Genomic DNA, 18,712 nt, shown 5'->3' on the forward strand with positions numbered 1-18,712 from the left:
AAGATACTAAAAATTTCTGTAACAGAGAGACATTAACTTGGTTTCATCCAGAGGTTTGCCAACTGAGTTGCTCACAGAATCTTTTCCTTTTTGCATACCTGTTAACTTCCTACAAATTAAAGGATACAAAATATAGGCTCTTTGGGAAATGTTACATTCCACCACCCTGCCTCTCACAATCCTGAAATAAACAGAATTACTATCCCAATTTTACAGATGTTGAAAGTGAGGCTCAGAGAAACTAAATATAAAAGACTTCCTTGGCCAGGTGCAGTGGCTTACGCCTGAATCCCAGCATTTTGGGAGGCCAAGGCGGGTAGATCACCTGAAGTTGGGAGTTCAAGACCAGCCCGACCAACATGGAAAAACCACGTCTCTACTAAAAACACAAAATTAGCTGGGCGTGGTGGCGCATGCCTGTAATCTCAGCTACTCAGGAAGCTGAGGCAGGAGAATCGCTTAAACCTGGAAGGCAGAGGTTACGGTGACCAAGATAGTGCCATTGCACTCCAGCCTGGGCAACAAGGGCAAAACTCAGTCTCAAAAAAAAAAAAAAAAAAAAAAAAAAAAAAAAAACTAGGTGTAGTGGTGTGTGCCAGTAGTCCCAGCTACTTGGGAGGCTGAGGCAGGAGGATGGCTTGTGAGCCCGGGAGGTCAAAGCTGCCGTGAGCTGTGATTGCTCCACTGCACTGTAGCCTGGGCAACAAAGACCCTGTCTCAAACACAAAAAGAAGTGCTAAGTATGTGGCTGGTGCTTAGAAAAACAACCTTTTGGAATAACTTGAATAGTCCCTGTGTGTTTGAGACTCTGCAGTCAGTGGCAGTCTATACGGAACAGAGAGGAAGTTAATATTTGCCCCCTTCTCTCCAGCTCCAGGGGCTCAGTACCCACTCCACGCCCTTGGTGCCATAACCACTCTGTGTGCCCACTCACACCCCAGCCCGCTCCTCCAGACCAACTGATCAGCTCCCTGGCCCCACCCTGAGGGTCTCCAATGCACTGGGGGCTGGTGGGGTCAGGGGTGAGAGTAGAAATTAGATACCAAGGCTGGGTGCAGTGGCTCATGCCTGTAATCCCAGCACTTTGGGAGGCCAAGGCAGGTGGATCACCTGAGATCAGGAGTTCGAAACCAGCCTGGCCAATATGGCGAAACCCTGTCTCTACTAAAAACACAAAAATCACCTGGGCGTGGTGGTGGGCACCTGTAATCCCAGCTGCTCCGGAGGCTGAGGCAAGAGAATGGCTTGAACCTGGGAGGTGGAGGTTGCAGTGAGCTGCGATGCACCATTGCACTCTAGTCTGGGCAACAGAGCAATCCTCCAACTCAAAAAAANAAAAAAAAAAAAAAAAAAAAAAGGCTTCCTTAAAGGATATACTGCTATTGGGAGGTCAGAATTTAAACTAGATTTTCTGATTTTAGTTAATCCTAGTATCCTTTCTATTACGCTATATCATACATGTGTTGCATGTTATATGATTCAATATTGTATAAATAATCTGATTTAGAAAATACATTACACAGTCCTCCAAATTATTGCTGCCTTAAGATTTTTAGGATACAGATAATGCTGAGATTTAGCATAATCTCTATGCTAAATAACTACCTAATTATTCCACTTTAATTTTCAGTAAATTTGGCTTTAATGTTAAGACAATGCCTATGTACTTTCAGAGTAGTGAAGTATTTGAAGAATCTTAAACATGTAAAAAATAAGACAAGTCCCTCTACCAATACATTTTAACATGCTGTAATTAAAACAGAGCCTGAGAATTTATTATTTTGATTATTTTTCAGTTTCTGAATTTTGAAGAGAATAACCAACTTTGATTAGTCATTTGGAATTCCTATCAATTTTTTAATGTCCTCAAGGCAAGTAAATAAATGCAATTGAGTATAAATGCACTTTTCAGAAAAAAGCTGCAATTTTCCTCCTGTTGGGGAATTCTGTCCTTTGAACTCAGTGACTGCTACTGCTGTGTGTGGGGGGGTAACTTAGCTAAGTTCCACTTTTGATTATGTTAATGACTGTTTTTCACTGTTTGTTAAATTAATTGGGCCTTATTCTATATCATCAATTAAGATAATTGGTATCATAAGCTCAATTTGTATATATATATATAAATTCTGTGTTACAAAATAAAAATACATTGTATTTAGAAACAAATGCAATGTGTTTGGGAAAGAATTAAGTCAACTCTGTTTATTACACATGTAAAATGGATCATAGTTTTACCAAATATTAAATAATGTATGGATTTATTTTCTCCAGATTCTTTTCACTATTTGCCTCAGTTCTCAATTTTTTACAGAAAATATAGTTTCAACTGGCTCTTTAGTGAAATCACATTTTCAGCTGAAGAAGTCAAACCTTTTTTGTTGTTGCTTTTAAAATCAACTCAAATCCGCTCAAGTGTCAATTAACAGCATGAGGAGCACAATTTCAAAAACAGCGAGGCAGCACATGCCCCATGGTGTCACTACCAAGCCCTGCCTTCACCTCTCTATGTACCAATCTAGTCCTGATTTAAACTCATAAACACATTAACATGTTCATTCCAAATCCCTGCTGAAAATCTGCTATTGTATTTCTGGTCAAGTGACCATTAAATTACTGCACGGTGGCATAACTGTTCGATGAAAACGTAGTACAACAAAATAATTGTTTTGGAGGTGGAGTAGTTGGTTTAAAAAGGATCTTTCTTGCTTCGCAAAACCAACAACCCAGAAATGTTTCTGACAGACAACCCCACACAAATGTTGGGGAGCTTACAATACTTCCTTGTTTTCCGTCTTCAGGATTTGAAGGATCTCTTCCTGCTTCGCAGTCCTGAGGTGCTGAACAAAGGCGAGGAAGTTTTTGACAGCCTCAGCCTTGGAGAGGTTGTCAGGCTGCAGGTATTTCCTGGTGGACTGCCAGTGCTCCAACAGCTGCAAAACATAGCTGCATGCTCATACCCCACTCATAACTGTGAATGTCCACGTTTACAAAGGGTGTTCTCCAAAGAATAAAATGTCCCTTGTGTCTGAAGCAAAAGCAGCTTTTTGTAATTTACTTGAAGATACCTGATAGTTGCCTACCCATATCACACCCCTGGGACTTCCATTTACTTTGTGTACCATTCCTCTGCAGGAGGACCATTTTTGTCTATTCATATTTAGATGAAGAGGCTGGGGCAATAATTAACTGGTTTCTGGCTATATAGGTCATTTCATGGCTACACCAAGGGAATTGTATCTGAGGCCGGGCTTTGACTATCATAGTGCAATTTAAATTGTGTAGAATTTTAATTAACAGCAAAATATTCCAGAGATAAAATAATTAGAACTGCTGAAGAATTGCATCAGATTTCTCATTTACCTACACCTCACTGAAAGTCAGTTTTTCTGTGAGCTCCCTATTCTATCTCTTTATTGTTTTATTTGTATGAAATTCAATGTTTTGCTATTGCTAAGGTCTAAATTATTCATTGCTTATGTCTATGTTTTGTAGAGTAGCATTTAGATAAAGGTAATTCTTACACACTCTAAGTTATTCTATTGTAGTTTTAAAAAATAGTATTAGGTTGTTGCAAAAGTAATGGCAAAAACTGTAATTACTTTTGCAGCAACTTAATAAACAGTTCTAATTAATGGCATTTCTTGGCTTTGAAACAAACTGAATAACTTAGTTTTCATACTGTATTACTTTCCCCCCTAGTTTTATGGAATCCTATCAGTGACCTCTAACTCTTTAACCCTATAGCAATCAACTTGCTGCCAGTTTTTAAATTATTCATTACTTCTAATCAGCAATAGATATTTATTTTTCTCTTTTTCAAGTCCCTTTCAGCTATCTCATCTTAAGAGAATATTCCAAGTGAAATTACAGCTGTACTTAGCTAAAAATTTACTGGGCCGTTTCTGAAGGCAGAGAACATATCAATATGAATTCAAGTGTTTTGTTTTTGTTTTGCTTTAAAGAGCTGCAATAGAATTTACAAAAGCAAATTCCTCAATGACATACGTAAGTCCTTTTCTACAATAATTAAGAAATAACTATCAAAAATCTTAGATGGCTTATGTTTAATATCTATGGGAGAGAAATTAATAGTGCAGAGCTAAGAAAAGATTAGTTTCACTAGCCACTTTCCTAAATAATTTCCATCTCATACAACATTAGAAAATTACATTAGAACATTAAATGACATATGGAAAAAAAACAGGTAAAATAAGTAACAAAGTTTGAAAATGATGATTTTGTGTTTTAAAATGTTTGGTTTTTCCTCTCAGTTTCAGAAACTAATAAGGAATTACTGTCTTGTACTTTAAGCAAATTATGGTATTACATCTTGATGATTTCACTTTTCTGAACACCAGTAATATCCAAAGAAAGAGCATCTCCCTATAGCTACATACAGGGTGTGAAACCAAGGGTTTGCTCTTCTGACAAGAGATTAAAGATAAGGAAATGTTGGATGGTAAGTCATTTCTCTGACTGTTTTATCATAACTGATTCATGCAATAAAATGAAAATTTTCTTTGTTGGATTAAAGATGTTACAAGATAATCTAAACTTTGCCCTGGGAATGAGATATCGCATTTCTGACAGTAATTGTAGGGGAAATTGGGGTAAAGATGTGCATACTAATTTAGGCAATGTTCCTAGTATCCTTTTTCAGTCCTTGCAGCAATATTCAAACACTGAGTCCAGTAAAGTAAGTTACCCGTGGACATATCACTATTATGCAACAGAACTTTCAGGGTTCAGCCTTTGTCCATGTTCTTGATACCATATGCTTCCCCCTAACTTCATTAAGCACTCTATCCTCCCTGAATTCTAGATGTAACTTATTAAAGGCTATCCTTGAGTTATAATGCTTTTTGAGAGATGAATGGTAACTATTTGTTAATTATTGATGTATCATGTACCATCTCAGGTGCGTATTGTGAGACAGCTGTCATCACAACTCTGTGGTAGCTGGTAGTTCTTTAGAAATTTTCTTCATTAAATGAACTGATGCTTTCACTGGAGACAAAAGGAAAACAGAGTCTGATGTCATGATTATGCCCATATTCATTCGCACTTACAGAAGGACATCCTTTACACTGGCTCTGGAAGATCTGCCCCACAATGGGAATGGCCGTGTACTTTGAATCAACTGCTTTGATTATGGCTGTAACTTGCTTTCCAGACATCAGCCTTGGGCCTGCTTCGGTCGTCTTCAGCTCTAATTTCTGCCTGCATAACACCAAAGGGAAATACTACATTATAATCGTTCTTTTGAGTAAACAACATACTAATTGCCATTCTTTTGGCAAACAAGACATTAATTTATTCAAGTTGTATATAGCCATGTCTTTCAAACTGTGATATCTCCAGAGGTAGCAGAAAGCTCATAAGGAAGTCTTTCTAGAGCAACAATTGTATTAAAAGATTTGAAAGTTTAAGTTTGGATTTTCAAAATATTATGTCAAGAGTATACAGGGAAGAAAATTTGCCTGGATGCTGAATAAGATATGCGATGTCAGCTCTTTTGAATTTAGCCCAGCTTTCTGAAAATATCGAAAATGGTATCGTCAATACAAACGTGTTACTTATTAACCATGACAGCTAGAAAAGCTTATTTTCCAAAATTAGTCTCAACTATATTTTTATCTGAAATACTCTTCCAGAACCTGTCTGTTATCAAAAGGTAGGCTCTACATCCCTCTCCTTGAACCTGGGTAGGACTCTGACTGCCCCAACTAATAGAGGAGACTGGAAGTAACATGTGATATCTAAGGCTATGTCTTAAAAGAGAATTCAGCTTTTTTCTGGCACACTATCAGAGCATGTGCTTCAGAGCCTTAAGCTGCCACAGAGGAAGTCTGGCTATGTGAAGCTGCCATGCTGAGGGGCCACAGAGAAATATAGAGAATTGCACAAGGAGCCTCAGTTAGTTTGAGTCTTCCCAGCCCAAGCACCACATACATGGGGAAACAACCTTTGAATAGTTTCAGCTCTAGCCAGTAACTGTCTGCAACTACATAATAGATGCCTATCAAGGCCAAGGCAGGCCTGCAAATTATGTCAGAGAAAAATACAATGATTGTTGCATTTTATACCACGAAATCTGGGTGGTTTGTTACATAGCAATGGAAATCTCATATGCCTGATAAGTACTTTAAAATATTTATTTTATATGAAAATATAAGAAAACACTATAGATATACCAGTAGTATAAGAAGTAGAATGCAAAATCCTACTCCAGATAAGACTTCTATAAAATTTCAAGCATTTTAATGAGGTACTTTTTACTAATATTTTGCATCCATTTGGTGCTAATATTAGAGCTACTCCAGAGAAATTTTTTGAGAAGCAATGGCATAAGGTATAATACATTCACTGCTAGAAAACATTGTTTTCTGAATTAAAATCTGAAAATAACAGAAACTCTTAGATTTAAAATTCTAGTTCTTAACCCTGTTAGAACAATTCTGTCCAGAGAAAGGGTCTTCAATTGAAAAATAGGCCTAAATATTTAAGTTGCATAGGTCACATCAAAAATTTTGTCACATCTCTTTACTATGGAAGTTTTTATGCTTTTTAACAATGTTTTTAAAAAAAACTCTTAAGAGAAAAATTACAAATGCTACCACTTTTAACCTTAACATTAAAAACATTTGACAGAGAAATTAGAAAACAATCTAGAATGAATCAAGTATTTTGTCTTTTTAAAACTTAAATTCTATTCAATAAATAATTGATTTTTAATAAAATTTCATTTAAAAAGTAATTATTTACCATATGGCATGAATTATTATAGATGATGTAATAAATAAAGATGAACAAGATATAATTGCTGTTTTCAAGGAGCTTACAGTTGAAATGGGAAAGCATAATAAATACAGTCATGTGCTGCAGAAGGATATTTTGGTCGATAACAGACCCATGCATGAAGGCAGTCCCTTAAGACTATGAAGCGGAAACATTCCTCTTGCCTAGTGACATCACAACTGTCCTATCATCATAGTGCAAAGAATTACTCACATGTGTCTGGCGATGCTGGTGGAAACATACCTAGTGTGCTACCGTTATATAAAAGTATAGCCCATGCAGTTACTTATACTACATAGTATTTAATAATGATGATAAATGACTATTACTGATTTATATATTTATTATACCATACATTTTATTATTATTTCAGAGTGTATTCCTTCTACTTATTAAAAATATTAACTGTAAAACAGCCTCAGGCAGGTACTTCAGGAGGTATTTCAGAAGACAGCATTGTTATCATAGGATGTGACAGAGCCATGTGTGTTACTGCACCTGAAGACCTTCCAGTGAGACAAGATGTGGAGGTTGTAAGTGCCTTCCACTGGAGGAAAACAGTGATATTGATGATACTGACCTTGTGTAACCCTAGGCTAATATATGTGTTTATGTCTTAACTTTTAACAAGAAATTTTAAAAAGTAAAAAATGAAAACAAAACATTTAAAAAACAGAAAAAAATTTATAGAATAAGGACTTAAAGAAAAAATATTTTTGTATATCTGTATGATGTGTTTTGAATAATGTATTATTACACAGAAGTCAAAAAGTTAACAAAAATTAAAAAGTTTTTAAAGTAAAAAAGTTACAGTAAAGTTAATTTATGATTGAGGAAAAATGATTCTTAGAAATTCAGTGTAGCATAAGTGTACAGTGTTTATAAAGTCTATAGTAATGTATAGTGATGTCCTAATGTATCACATTCACTCTCTGCTCCTTTGGTGATTCACTCAGAGCAACTTTCAGCCCTGCAAATTTCATTTATGTACCTGTTAAAGAATAAAGGTATACCTATATAGTATCTTTTATACTGTACTTTTTTTGCTGACTTTTTCTATGTTTAGATACACAAAAACTTACCATCGTGTTTAATTATCTACAGTATGCAGTACAGCAATATGCTATACAGGTTTGTAGCTTAGAGCAATAGGCTATAACATATAATGTAGGTGTGTAGGCTATGCCATCTGTGTTTGTGTATGTACACTCTATGATGTTTGCACAATGATGAAATTGCCTAACAATGCATTTTTCAGAACTTATTCCCATTGTTAAGCAATGCATGACTACTATGTATACACACACACACACACACACACACACACACACACACACACACAGATCAATTTACAAATCAAGTTTAACAATATAACAAAGAATAGCAAAGAAAAGAAAAAATTTAGCATTATCTTACTTTGATACTATTTTCCCTGTAATGGTTCGTAGGAAATTCAGCCCAAAAGCGTGTATTTCTTCTGCAAGCACAGCTATAACAAAGCTGTCTTCTATCTTATAGGTAGTGACAGATGTAGCTTTTGAACTGACACCCAAGACCTAAATGAATAAATAGCCATCTTTATAACAAGTAATTATCTTTTAAATTATCGAATCAAGTCAAATAGCAAACTATCTTTCAGTCTACAAAAGAGCTTCCCCATTACACACATCCCTTATCACCAATACTTACAAAATATTTAAATGAGTCTATTCATTTCATTTATGTGAATTTACAGCCTAAACTAAAAACTACAAATGTTCCAAAATTATATTTCTACTTTATTCTCCTATTATATTAAATTAATCTCTACAAAATGTAATTATTTGAATGCCTCAAAGAAAGTGACATCTATCATACCTGATTTGGGGTCGTAAATCCAGACCTCTCTATTTTGCATGAATCCAAGGCCTTAATTTTGATCACTTTGTCTTGATGAGCCTGGTAGGTCACTTTACAGTTTCCAGAGATATCTACCTAAAAAGAAAGGCAAGGGCATAATGCTTGGGATTCCTTGTGGGCCATTTGAATTCTATTGAGATGTGGCTTGAAAACTGAGGTCTCTAATACGCCATAAGGGACGCTTTTTTCTCCCCCACGATGGTAAGATACAAAGACAGGAACAACGTTTCCAGTAGTTCATTGATTCCTTCCTATTCTCTTTGGTTGAGTCTTACTAGTGCCTTCTCATGTTTTTCAGGAATAATGTGGGATTTCCTACTTCTCTCTAAATCCAATTAGAATTAGACAAATGGCCTGGTAATAATTGAAACCTTTGATAAATGGGTAATTCTGTGGCAAGGGAGCTGACTGTTAATACTGTATCTAAATTCTCTCTCTGTGTGTGTGTGTGTGTGTGTGTGTGTGTGTTTGTGTAACTTCTACTAGCTGAGTATGATTAGAAATTCTTAAAATCCTGTGGGATTAACTCAAATCATCATTAGTTACATTATCAGTTTGAGTTTAGGCAAATGTATCCAATGCAGGCTCTGTCTAGCTTCTATAAGCTTTTTCCTGGGGGCTCTGCCAGCATCACAGAGGCAGAAGACTCTTTTCTAGCAAGCTAACCAATATTCTTTTGGTCTGACCCTACCATCATATTTTTCATCCACTTATGGGCTTGTTGAATTCAGACTAAGAAACTTGGACTCCATCCAGCCTTGACTCCAGGTGTGATACTGGAAGATCCACCTAACTTCTCTAGTTTCTTCTTTTGTAAAATAAACAATGTTTGTAAAGACCAGTGGTTCCCCACATTGAAAATGCATCCAAATAATCCAGGAAGACTATTAAAATATAGATGTTGGGCCAAGCACGGTGGCTCATGCCTGTAATTCCAGCACTTTGGGAAGCCAAGGTGGGTGGGTCATTTGAAGTCAGGAGTTCAAGGCCAGCCTGGCCAACATGCTGAAACCCTGTCTCTATTAAAAATACAAAAATTAGCTGGGTTGTGGTGGCACATGCCTGTAATCCCAGCTACTTGGGAGGCTGAGGCAGGAGAACTGCTTGAACCTGGGAGGTGGAGGTTGCAGTGGGCTGAGATTGCACCAATGCATTCCAGCCTGGGCCACAGAGTGAGACTTCATCTCAAAATATATATAGAGAGAGATGTTCAGGTCATCCCTGTTCTGCTGAATCAGAATCTCTGGGATGAATATAGGGAATCTATATTTGTAACAAGCCCCTCCATGGTACAGTGATGTCTGGGAACCACTGGAAGGATCCCCACTAATTTCCTTTAGTATGAATAATTCTAATTCTCTCTATCTTATAATTGATTAACAAAACACTGGGGTAAAAGGCAATTGTTTCACATGTAAATGAGACTTTACTACACAATTCACCTTTTCTGAGCATTACCTTATTAGTAACTCCTCTGCTGAAATTGTGTAAGTAGGAATCTTTACAAACTTTATTGAGATGCTGAATTTTTAATAATATTGTTAAATACCTCATTGGTGGTTCCAGAGCTTAACTGTGTCTGAAATAGGCTAGCCAGGCCTCTCTTGATATTTTCTATGGCCACTGGCTCATTTTGATATGAGTAGAACTCTTTGACCTGGTAGGGAAAGGGAAACAGAAAAAACATAAATGAAGTGAAAATGCGTCATTTATCAGATTAGTTGAATAAGTGTCAGGCAAGGTCAGATCCTTACCTGTATTAATCCTGGAAGAAAGAGATCTGACACTCCAATTCTGCAATTTCCTTTTTGTGAAAAGAAGCTATTTAAATCTCTGCGACCATCAGAATATGAAGTTTAGGGAGACTGATAATGAAGGCTCCGTGCACAATGGGTACAGCACTGGGAAAGAACACTGATATAGGCTGGGAGCCTCATGAAAACAAGGATTGCCCAAGGAAGAGAAATGATAAACATTCTGTTTGAACATGTCAGCATGTTCTCTACCTGTAACCAAACTTGAAACAAAAATAACTAAGGCTTAAAATTTAAAAGGTTCATGGAAAAAATGGCAATCACTACCTTTGAGGTTCTCGAGATGGCATAGCCTCCATGGGCTATCGAAAGGCTCTAGGCATGGCCATAATACCCATGGTCAATATTTCATGCAGGCACTGTTCCTCACTCTCTGGAGTATTTACGTTGGTACTGGGTAAAATATATATATACACATACACATATATACAGAAGGTTGGAAAATTCGAGGTTGAGATTGCGACTGCTGCATAACCTGCCCCAGGCACTGCTTTCAGGTTCCCAACAGAAGGCAGAGAAAGGAGGTTGAAATGAGGAGGGTGACTGTGATTTGGCAGGAATAGTAAACCACTTAGCTTTGTTTTATCACCCTTGATATTTATAGGCACAGAGATGATAACAGTGTCTTATGCTATTTTGATCATTTAACTCATGTTTAAAAAATAAGGATAAAATTACAAAGTGAATTTTCTGGAAAGTAGCTTGTTGGTTTTTACCCTGTAGACTTCAAATGCATCACAAAATTTAGAAACAGAGGATAGATATGTGTCCCCTGTAAAAATTCCTAAGGTCTATGATAATTATAGCTGAGCACTTCTACCAGAAATATCCTGAATGCCTTCCTAGTACTTTTTAAAACCAACCATAGTTTCTCAAGTAAAACATAAAGCTCAATAATTATGCAATGAATCCAAATGACACCAAGCTCAATAATTTAGCCTACATAAAAACTCTCTTGTGTTTTAGAAGAAGAGAATAATTTGCCTGAATTAACCAAACAAGTGTCTCAAATCTCTATTTTTACTTTCTACATATACTCTGCCTAGTGATGAATTTACTAGGCAGTAAGTTATCTGGCAATCAGTTTTAGTCATTACACTGGTCTAACTTATAAATGTTGGAATAGTGTTTGTCCGGCTTAGAAAGGAACTGGAATAATGACCTCAGTGTCTGAAAATTCACAGTATCATATTCTCAAACAAATCACTGGCAATATCTCAGACCCAAGCCTGAGTTTCTGAAGTTCTATTTTATAAACTATATCTCCTTTCCCTTAATAATCACAATGTAATTTCCTTTTCAAATATTTGGAAGTATATTTCCAGATATCATGACTATTAGAAGTTCATAACTAGATTGCCCCAAAATAGTCAGGAGTGTTTACTTAGTGGCAATACACACATGTCTATATGGCCCATGTCTTTTTGGTACGAATCTTGAAGACTTTAGAAAGCAAGATGATCTCCCAAGTGGGAAAAATACCATTATTGTCACCACCATGTCACTTTCCTTCCAGGTTACAAAATGTACCTGAACATTTTTAAAGTTTTACATAAAATGTAAGGAAAGCCAGTTCTTGGATTTAATCTTTGGACTATGCATAAGGTTAAGTGCTTATCTGTTACTGACCCACTGCTACGGATCAAGTTTTGATCTTAACCTCTGGATCCCTTAGAAAACGGTGTTAGAGCCTTTTTTCCCTCCTAGCAGGCAGAAAGATATAAACTGTGAGACACGCACAAATTTTTTTTTCATCCTATTAGTTTTTATTGCTTCCCCAGAACTAGAAAAATGGATACATCTCTTTTTCTTTTATATGACTGGTACTTCTAGGGTCTAAATTCTGTTTCTTTGGTGCAGGCTGATGAGATCCAAAGTGAAGATACTACTGATATCCATACCAGCTAAATGTCAAAACTGTTAGAATTGAGCTGCCTTGTAATCCTTTCAAAAAATGATAATATGAAGTCAGAATTTTGCAGTTCAAGCCACATGGCTGTCACAGCAATAATCTTAAATTCATTATTTCACAACAGGGACTGAATTAAGTTTTATTATACTCAGGCCATAAAGCTGATTACTTCATTCAGCATTGAAATTAGTTCTGAACATTCAAGAGCACAGGGCTCTTATCTAAATTCACAGTCCTCAGAGCTTCCAAAGAGCAGCAGCAGGTACTGTATGTCCTGGTTACAAACAAAATCTTTAATCCAAGGAAACCACATCTAGAGGGAGACTGGGAAGATGGGTGGGAAGGAGGTGCAGTGCCTCTTTCAGCCAAATATGAGGGGCCAGTTTCCTCTTGAAATCAGTAGGCATCATTCATATTTTCCTTAGGAAGAAGATGCCTTTCTCCACATCTTCCTCTATATATATTTTAAGAATAAGAGGAGACAAAATTCCATTAAGTGGCCAAACAGTAAAAATAATAAAAAGAATCCCAGCAAACAGGGATTAGTCATTTTATCTTTGATATCTATCTAAGATAAATCATAGCTAGGAAATGACACATTGGAGAACAAACAAGTAAGGAAATATATAACAAGTTTCAGAAGAGCTTTCAAGGTGTCACATTTCTTTTGGCAGTTCAGTGTGTATACAAGAGCCATGCTGATTTAGAGAGTAAATCAATACGTGGAAACAAAACAAAATAAAGGTCCAACTCAGCAGTCACAAGGTTAATTTAATCAACACAAAGCCAAATCCAGAAACGGAAATCTGGTAATTATCCAGTTAATTGGATTAGCATTTCAGGCCAAAAAAAGAATCCATGGTATAACTTGAGGTGTCTTTCACTCATCAGCGTTAATCAACTTAATCAGATAACTATCATGCTTCCAACTTAATGATTTGTAGACAAAACTAGAGTCATGCCCACTTATGTACGGAAGATGAGTGGGCATGGAAAAAAGAAAATGTGCAATGAATATGTATCTAAGCATTTTGATGGACTGTCTTTTAAAATGTAAATATGAGAGCCTCAGATGGGAAAGGGAGAGAGGGGGAGTTCTGGAAGGATGAAAATTACATGCTGATGAGCATCCTTGAAAGCACAGAAACTTCAGGGAACAAAACTTAATTTGAGCCTGCAATAGAAAATGCTCTCTAAGAAAATAGCCCATCTGCAGTTTACTCTGTCTGTCCATAATTTCTCTTATAGTATACTGAAATGATTTTAATGATCTTTCTGATAGTGACGTGGCTGAAACTTCCTGTTGGCTTCTTAGTCTTCATTGTTAAGTATTTTCCAACAAATACTTTCCTATATACTGGAAAGATACGGTGACGTACTTTAACCTGTGGTTACACTAAATCATCACAAATCATAGCTCCTCGAGAATTGGCCCATTGGCGTTACTAAAATAATGATGTGGCAGTTCCGTCCTAGCCTTTGAACAGTGAGAGTACTGAGTCCTTTCATGTGTGTATCAGAAGACTTTGTACTCAGCTGCTACCAAAGGAGCTATAAAATGATTGATTGTCATTAAGACTATAAATGCAAATAATATCTATGAACTCAAGGGTCTTGCCACATTGGAAACTCAGAGAAGAAAATAATATTTCATGGGGTTAACAAAATTGAGCCATATGAAAATCAAATAAATCAACTGATCTCATGATATAAATAAAGAACACTATAAGTCAACCAAAGAGGCAGGCATATCTCCAAATACTTTCCAGCTGGAAGACAGTAGACATAGAAGTTTGAGCATAGACTCTGTTTCAAATCCCAACTCCACCACCTGCCAGTTGTATGACCACAGGCAAATTTCCTAACTTCTCTTAACTTTGGTTTCTCATCTATCACAAGAAGGTGATAAGGCAGCCCTTACTGCTCAGGGTCATTATAAGAATAAAAGAGACAATTTGTGTAATGCTTTTTGTCAGCACCTAGCACACAGTAAGTGCTCAGTACATTTTAGCTATTATTAGGTAAACAATAAGTAAAACCTTTCTCAAAGTTCAATTCAGTTGAACTCCACATAATCTTATTCATCACTTATTTTAGAAGCATCTATATTGAGTCCCCACTATGAGCAAGCTGCTGAATAGACAAAGCTACAACTCTGCCCATGAGAAACTTACTCTGAATGTGGAGAAACAAGACATAAAAAGCAAATGACAATACACTGTGATAAATACTTTGATAGAAATAGGCTCAGGGGTTTGGAAAGATGTTGGGAAAGGCTTCAGAAAATACTCAGTGCAAGGCATGATTCTGGGTGCTTTGGGGAAGGAGGAAGTGGAAGAGCATGGAGGTGAAGGGGAGAGGCTGAAATACAAAGAGGAATTGGAATTTTTTCTATCCAAAACCCAAAATCTAGCAATGAACACAAATGACCAAAAAGAAAGTGATAAGCGTCCTGAGTGAGCTGCAAAGTGCTAAGAGTATTTTGAAGAGTGATGGTTATTTCTAGCTAGCTGGAAGGGTGTAAACTTTATGACAGAAGTGGCATGTGGGCAGTCAGAAACATGGCAAGTATTCTGACAAGTGGAGAAGAGAAAGCATTCTTTTTTTTTTTTTTTTTGAGACGGAGTTTCGCTCTTGTTGCCCAGGCTGGAGTGCAATGGCGCAATCTCGGCTCACCGCAACCTCCGCCTCCTGGGTTCAGGCAATTCTCCTGCCTCAGCCTCCTGAGTAGCTGGGATTACAGGCATGCGTCACCATGCCTAGCTGATTTTTTGTATTTTTAGTAGAGACGGGGTTTCACCATGTTGACCAGGATGGTCTCGATCTCTTGACCTCGTGATCCACCCGCCTCGGCCTCCCAAAGTGCTGGGATTACAGGTGTGAGCCACCGCGCCCGGCGAGAAAGCATTCTTGAAGATAGTGATTCATATTTGGTTGTAGGAGAGGTGAAAACACAAGATTTCTTGTGAGTTAATTTTTAGTACTTCACATAAAAATGTGCATCATGATTAGCAATATACATATCTGAAATGTCCAAAGTATTTGTTTTCAAATACTTTAGTTGAAAATAAATAAAGTATTACTTTGTCAGTATACTGATAAATATCAGTTTATCTTTATTTTGAATTTAGAAAGTTAAAGTTTAGAGATGTACAGTTAGAACTATAATGTTCCTTTCTGTTTTCCTGCTTTTGTTTCTAAAATTGAGCTCTCATCTTTACTGACACATTTTTATGTATGTCAACACACTATCTGTAATTTTCATAAACCCACATATGTAATGCCTAATAATTCACTGATCACAATTGTTTCTCAATTCCAAATTTATTAAGACCATTTTAATTTACTAGAATCAAGCCATTAAGGAATGCATACTTATAGAATCTTTAAAACAGATTTTCAAATAGCTATTATAAAGTGTTCGTTATTTTAACATATAAAATGTATGTCATATTTTTAAAATAATTTCTAAAAGCTTTAAAAAAAGACCTCTACTTTAGACTTGTTGTACCCTTAAGGTTTAACCCTGTACTTTAGCCAGATATTAATAATCTCATAACAAATCAATATTACTAATCTCAGATCATTTCAGTCTCATAATTTGTCTCCTTTCCTGAATTTATCCAATCATGTTGTGTTGCCTTGCTTTGTTACATTATCTTTGTAATCCCTTATAACTTGATAAGAAATTTACCTTTTGATAGTGCCTCTCATCAATAAATAAATACTTGATTCTACTACAAAGACTTCCAGAAAAATAGGAAACAAATTGGCTAGTAAATATAAGGGAACTCAGGGCATTGATTTAGTTTGGAAACATTTAATTTACAACCTCAGTTCTTTAGTTCTTGAAAAAATTCCATTTACCATAAACATAGTTATAATGTGATTACCTCAAAATAATATCTACTAAAGGGAAGAAAAATATGAAGTTGGAGAAAAAGATGTGGAACCTTAACGCCCCTTTACCTTTCCATGGATTAGATGAAGGAGCATAGGTCTTTGCAGAGCTTCCAAGTTTTCCTTTCCTATGATTTTAGGTGGACTTTTTCCTTTGAAGATGCTCTTCTCTCCTCTCTGCTGATTCACATTTTCAACATTTACATCCTTCATCTGGAGTAAGAGAAAGAAACCTGTTAAAAAAAAAACTTCCTATGTCTGTCTTCATCACCGTATCTCAGAACATAAAATGGTAAAGGAACAGACAGAGTTGGCCACAATTTCTTCTGTCATTTTTCAGTTCAGATTTACAGGACTTTGCCACTCACTTTAAAAGAATAGAGAAGGTATTTAAAAACTAGGTTTTTTAATAAGGCCAAAATAGCAATACTTAAAGAACTCTGTGACTTTAGTCTTAAGATAACTGTGACTTGAACGTGGTTCTTTCCTATCATTGCCACTTTTCATTTGTTTTATGTGGTTGCAGTCTGCCTGATCACTTCACTTTCTTTACCACTTGTTGGAAAGAAACCCTGCCCCGTTCTACCTTATCTGTATAAGTAAAAATAAAGTCTAATTACTGAATAAGGAGGAATATAATGTTTTCTGGACAATAGTTTACTGTTGTATTGAGAAATGGCTCAGAGAGGTGAATGCTGATGCTTTGATCCAACCTGGAAAACACAACAGCAATTAGGGACATCCATAGAAGCAAACACCACTTGTAAATGTATTGCTATGACACTTCATTATAAAGGACAAGTGATCTAAGTACTTTGCCCTGTGTGTCTATTTCACACTAAGATGCAGAAGAATAACTGACTTTACTAAAGAAATCTATTACCTTTGCGTTCTTGAGAAGCAAATAAGGGAATCACCATATATTACAATTGGAAAAGGCCCCACAGACCATCTAATTTGGCCTCCTTTCTGAACACATAAATCTAAACCATTTTAACTGACCAAACATTGTCGTCCAGGGGAGTACTTGCTTCCTTCCTCAGGAAGAATACAGAGTAGGTTTACGCTCTCTTCAGAAATTCCACCTGTTTTATCAAGGAATGCAGGAAGCTCCTAACTGATCTCCTCTTGAATTAGAGCAGTCTCAACTGTTTTTCATACAACATGGATTCTTGACCCTTCTCTCCCAGAACATTTTGAAAAAACTCTAGCATAGAATTGAACATCATACTCTGGTTGGTTACCAATATATACCTTCTATTGTCTGTTTCAACAATTTGGAAAGATCAGTTCACTTTTCATCATCAAAACCTTCGAATACATAGGTCTGCTTATTTTAGTGATAGATAACAAACGAAACGGATGTATAATCAAGAATTCAAAACAAGTGCTGTCAAATGGTACACTTCTCAAAAACTGCTGACAACTAATCTTTACATTTATCTGGTAGAAAATGCCCACCGTGATTTGGATCAGTTGGTCGTCATCACCATCAGGATTCCTCCACAGTAATGCCACATCTACATTGGAGGAAATGCGGTAGCCCACATTGTCGTGCAGTTTTCCTTTGCCCCGATCAAGACTAACTTCAATGGAGTACGTGAGCTTGTATAGCCGGTCATTATTTAATGAGAGACCAGTTGTGTGACCTGCATAAAGACAGTGACACCTATCAAGTTTTCATTGTAAGGGAACATGCTGTCGCACCATCAGTGTATTCCTCTACCACAGTGGGGCTCAGGAAGCTTGGTAAATATTCGCTGATTCAAACATGGTTCTAATTCATCTGCTGAAATCATTGGCTTGAAAAACATAGATAAACACACAAACAAACAAGGTCCCATTTCAGAGAATCTTAGTTTGCATTCCAAATCAATTAACAGACAGTGCCATGGGTAAACTATAGATTTTTTTGTTTGTTTAAATGCCATTGTATTTCTCTTAATTATATGAACTTAAGTAGAGGACCCACCAGGAATTGCTTTATAAATTTAATATGAGCCATTTGTAATTAACATATTATTTAAATGCAAGCAGATCAATGCCAAAGTAATTTTAGAGGTTAGAAGGAAGTTCTTTAATTTGGATATTTTTAATATTTAAGGAACATCTCTTCAGTTAATTTATTAATGTAATTAGCAAACTTTTAGTACAAAGGTACATCTCAGGGTTGCACATATGTAACTTTAAATCAGCTGTGCCTAAACAAAATAATGTTTCACTACATGAAATCTTAGGGCAGGCTTAAATTTGGCATGGGGTAATTTTAAAAGATCAAATAGTATACAAATCTGTACAGTGAGGCAAGAAAACTGATGTATAAATGAGTTCACACACTGTCCAATTCGGTTTATCTAACCCAAAGAAATGCCAAGGAGCAAGTCTTTCC

The 18,712-nt window shown here is 36.3% G+C and overlaps 1 protein-coding gene across 2 annotated transcripts in view; it reads right to left on the reverse strand.

The window, feature by feature from the left end:
• LOC108291182 (microsomal triglyceride transfer protein) overlaps positions 1-18,712 on the reverse strand; it is a 48,694-nt gene that overhangs the window by 24,298 nt on the left and 5,684 nt on the right. The window contains exons 2-8 of one of the 2 annotated variants that reach the window (XM_017511369.2): positions 17,785-17,972; positions 16,393-16,536; positions 10,247-10,354; positions 8,656-8,772; positions 8,215-8,354; positions 5,070-5,220; positions 2,773-2,930 (exon numbers count right to left, since the gene is read on the reverse strand). In XM_017511369.2, the coding sequence (XP_017366858.1) occupies positions 2,773-2,930; positions 5,070-5,220; positions 8,215-8,354; positions 8,656-8,772; positions 10,247-10,354; positions 16,393-16,536; positions 17,785-17,972 (1,006 nt within the window). Of the gene's footprint in view, positions 1-2,772; positions 2,931-5,069; positions 5,221-8,214; positions 8,355-8,655; positions 8,773-10,246; positions 10,355-10,451; positions 10,501-16,392; positions 16,537-17,784; positions 17,973-18,712 lie in introns of those variants that run through there. The other variant, XM_037732382.1, reaches the window with a different exon arrangement.

Source organism: Cebus imitator, unplaced genomic scaffold (genome assembly GCF_001604975.1).
Source record: "Cebus imitator isolate Cc_AM_T3 unplaced genomic scaffold, Cebus_imitator-1.0 Scaffold447, whole genome shotgun sequence".
Taxonomy (NCBI): Eukaryota; Metazoa; Chordata; class Mammalia; order Primates; family Cebidae; genus Cebus; species Cebus imitator.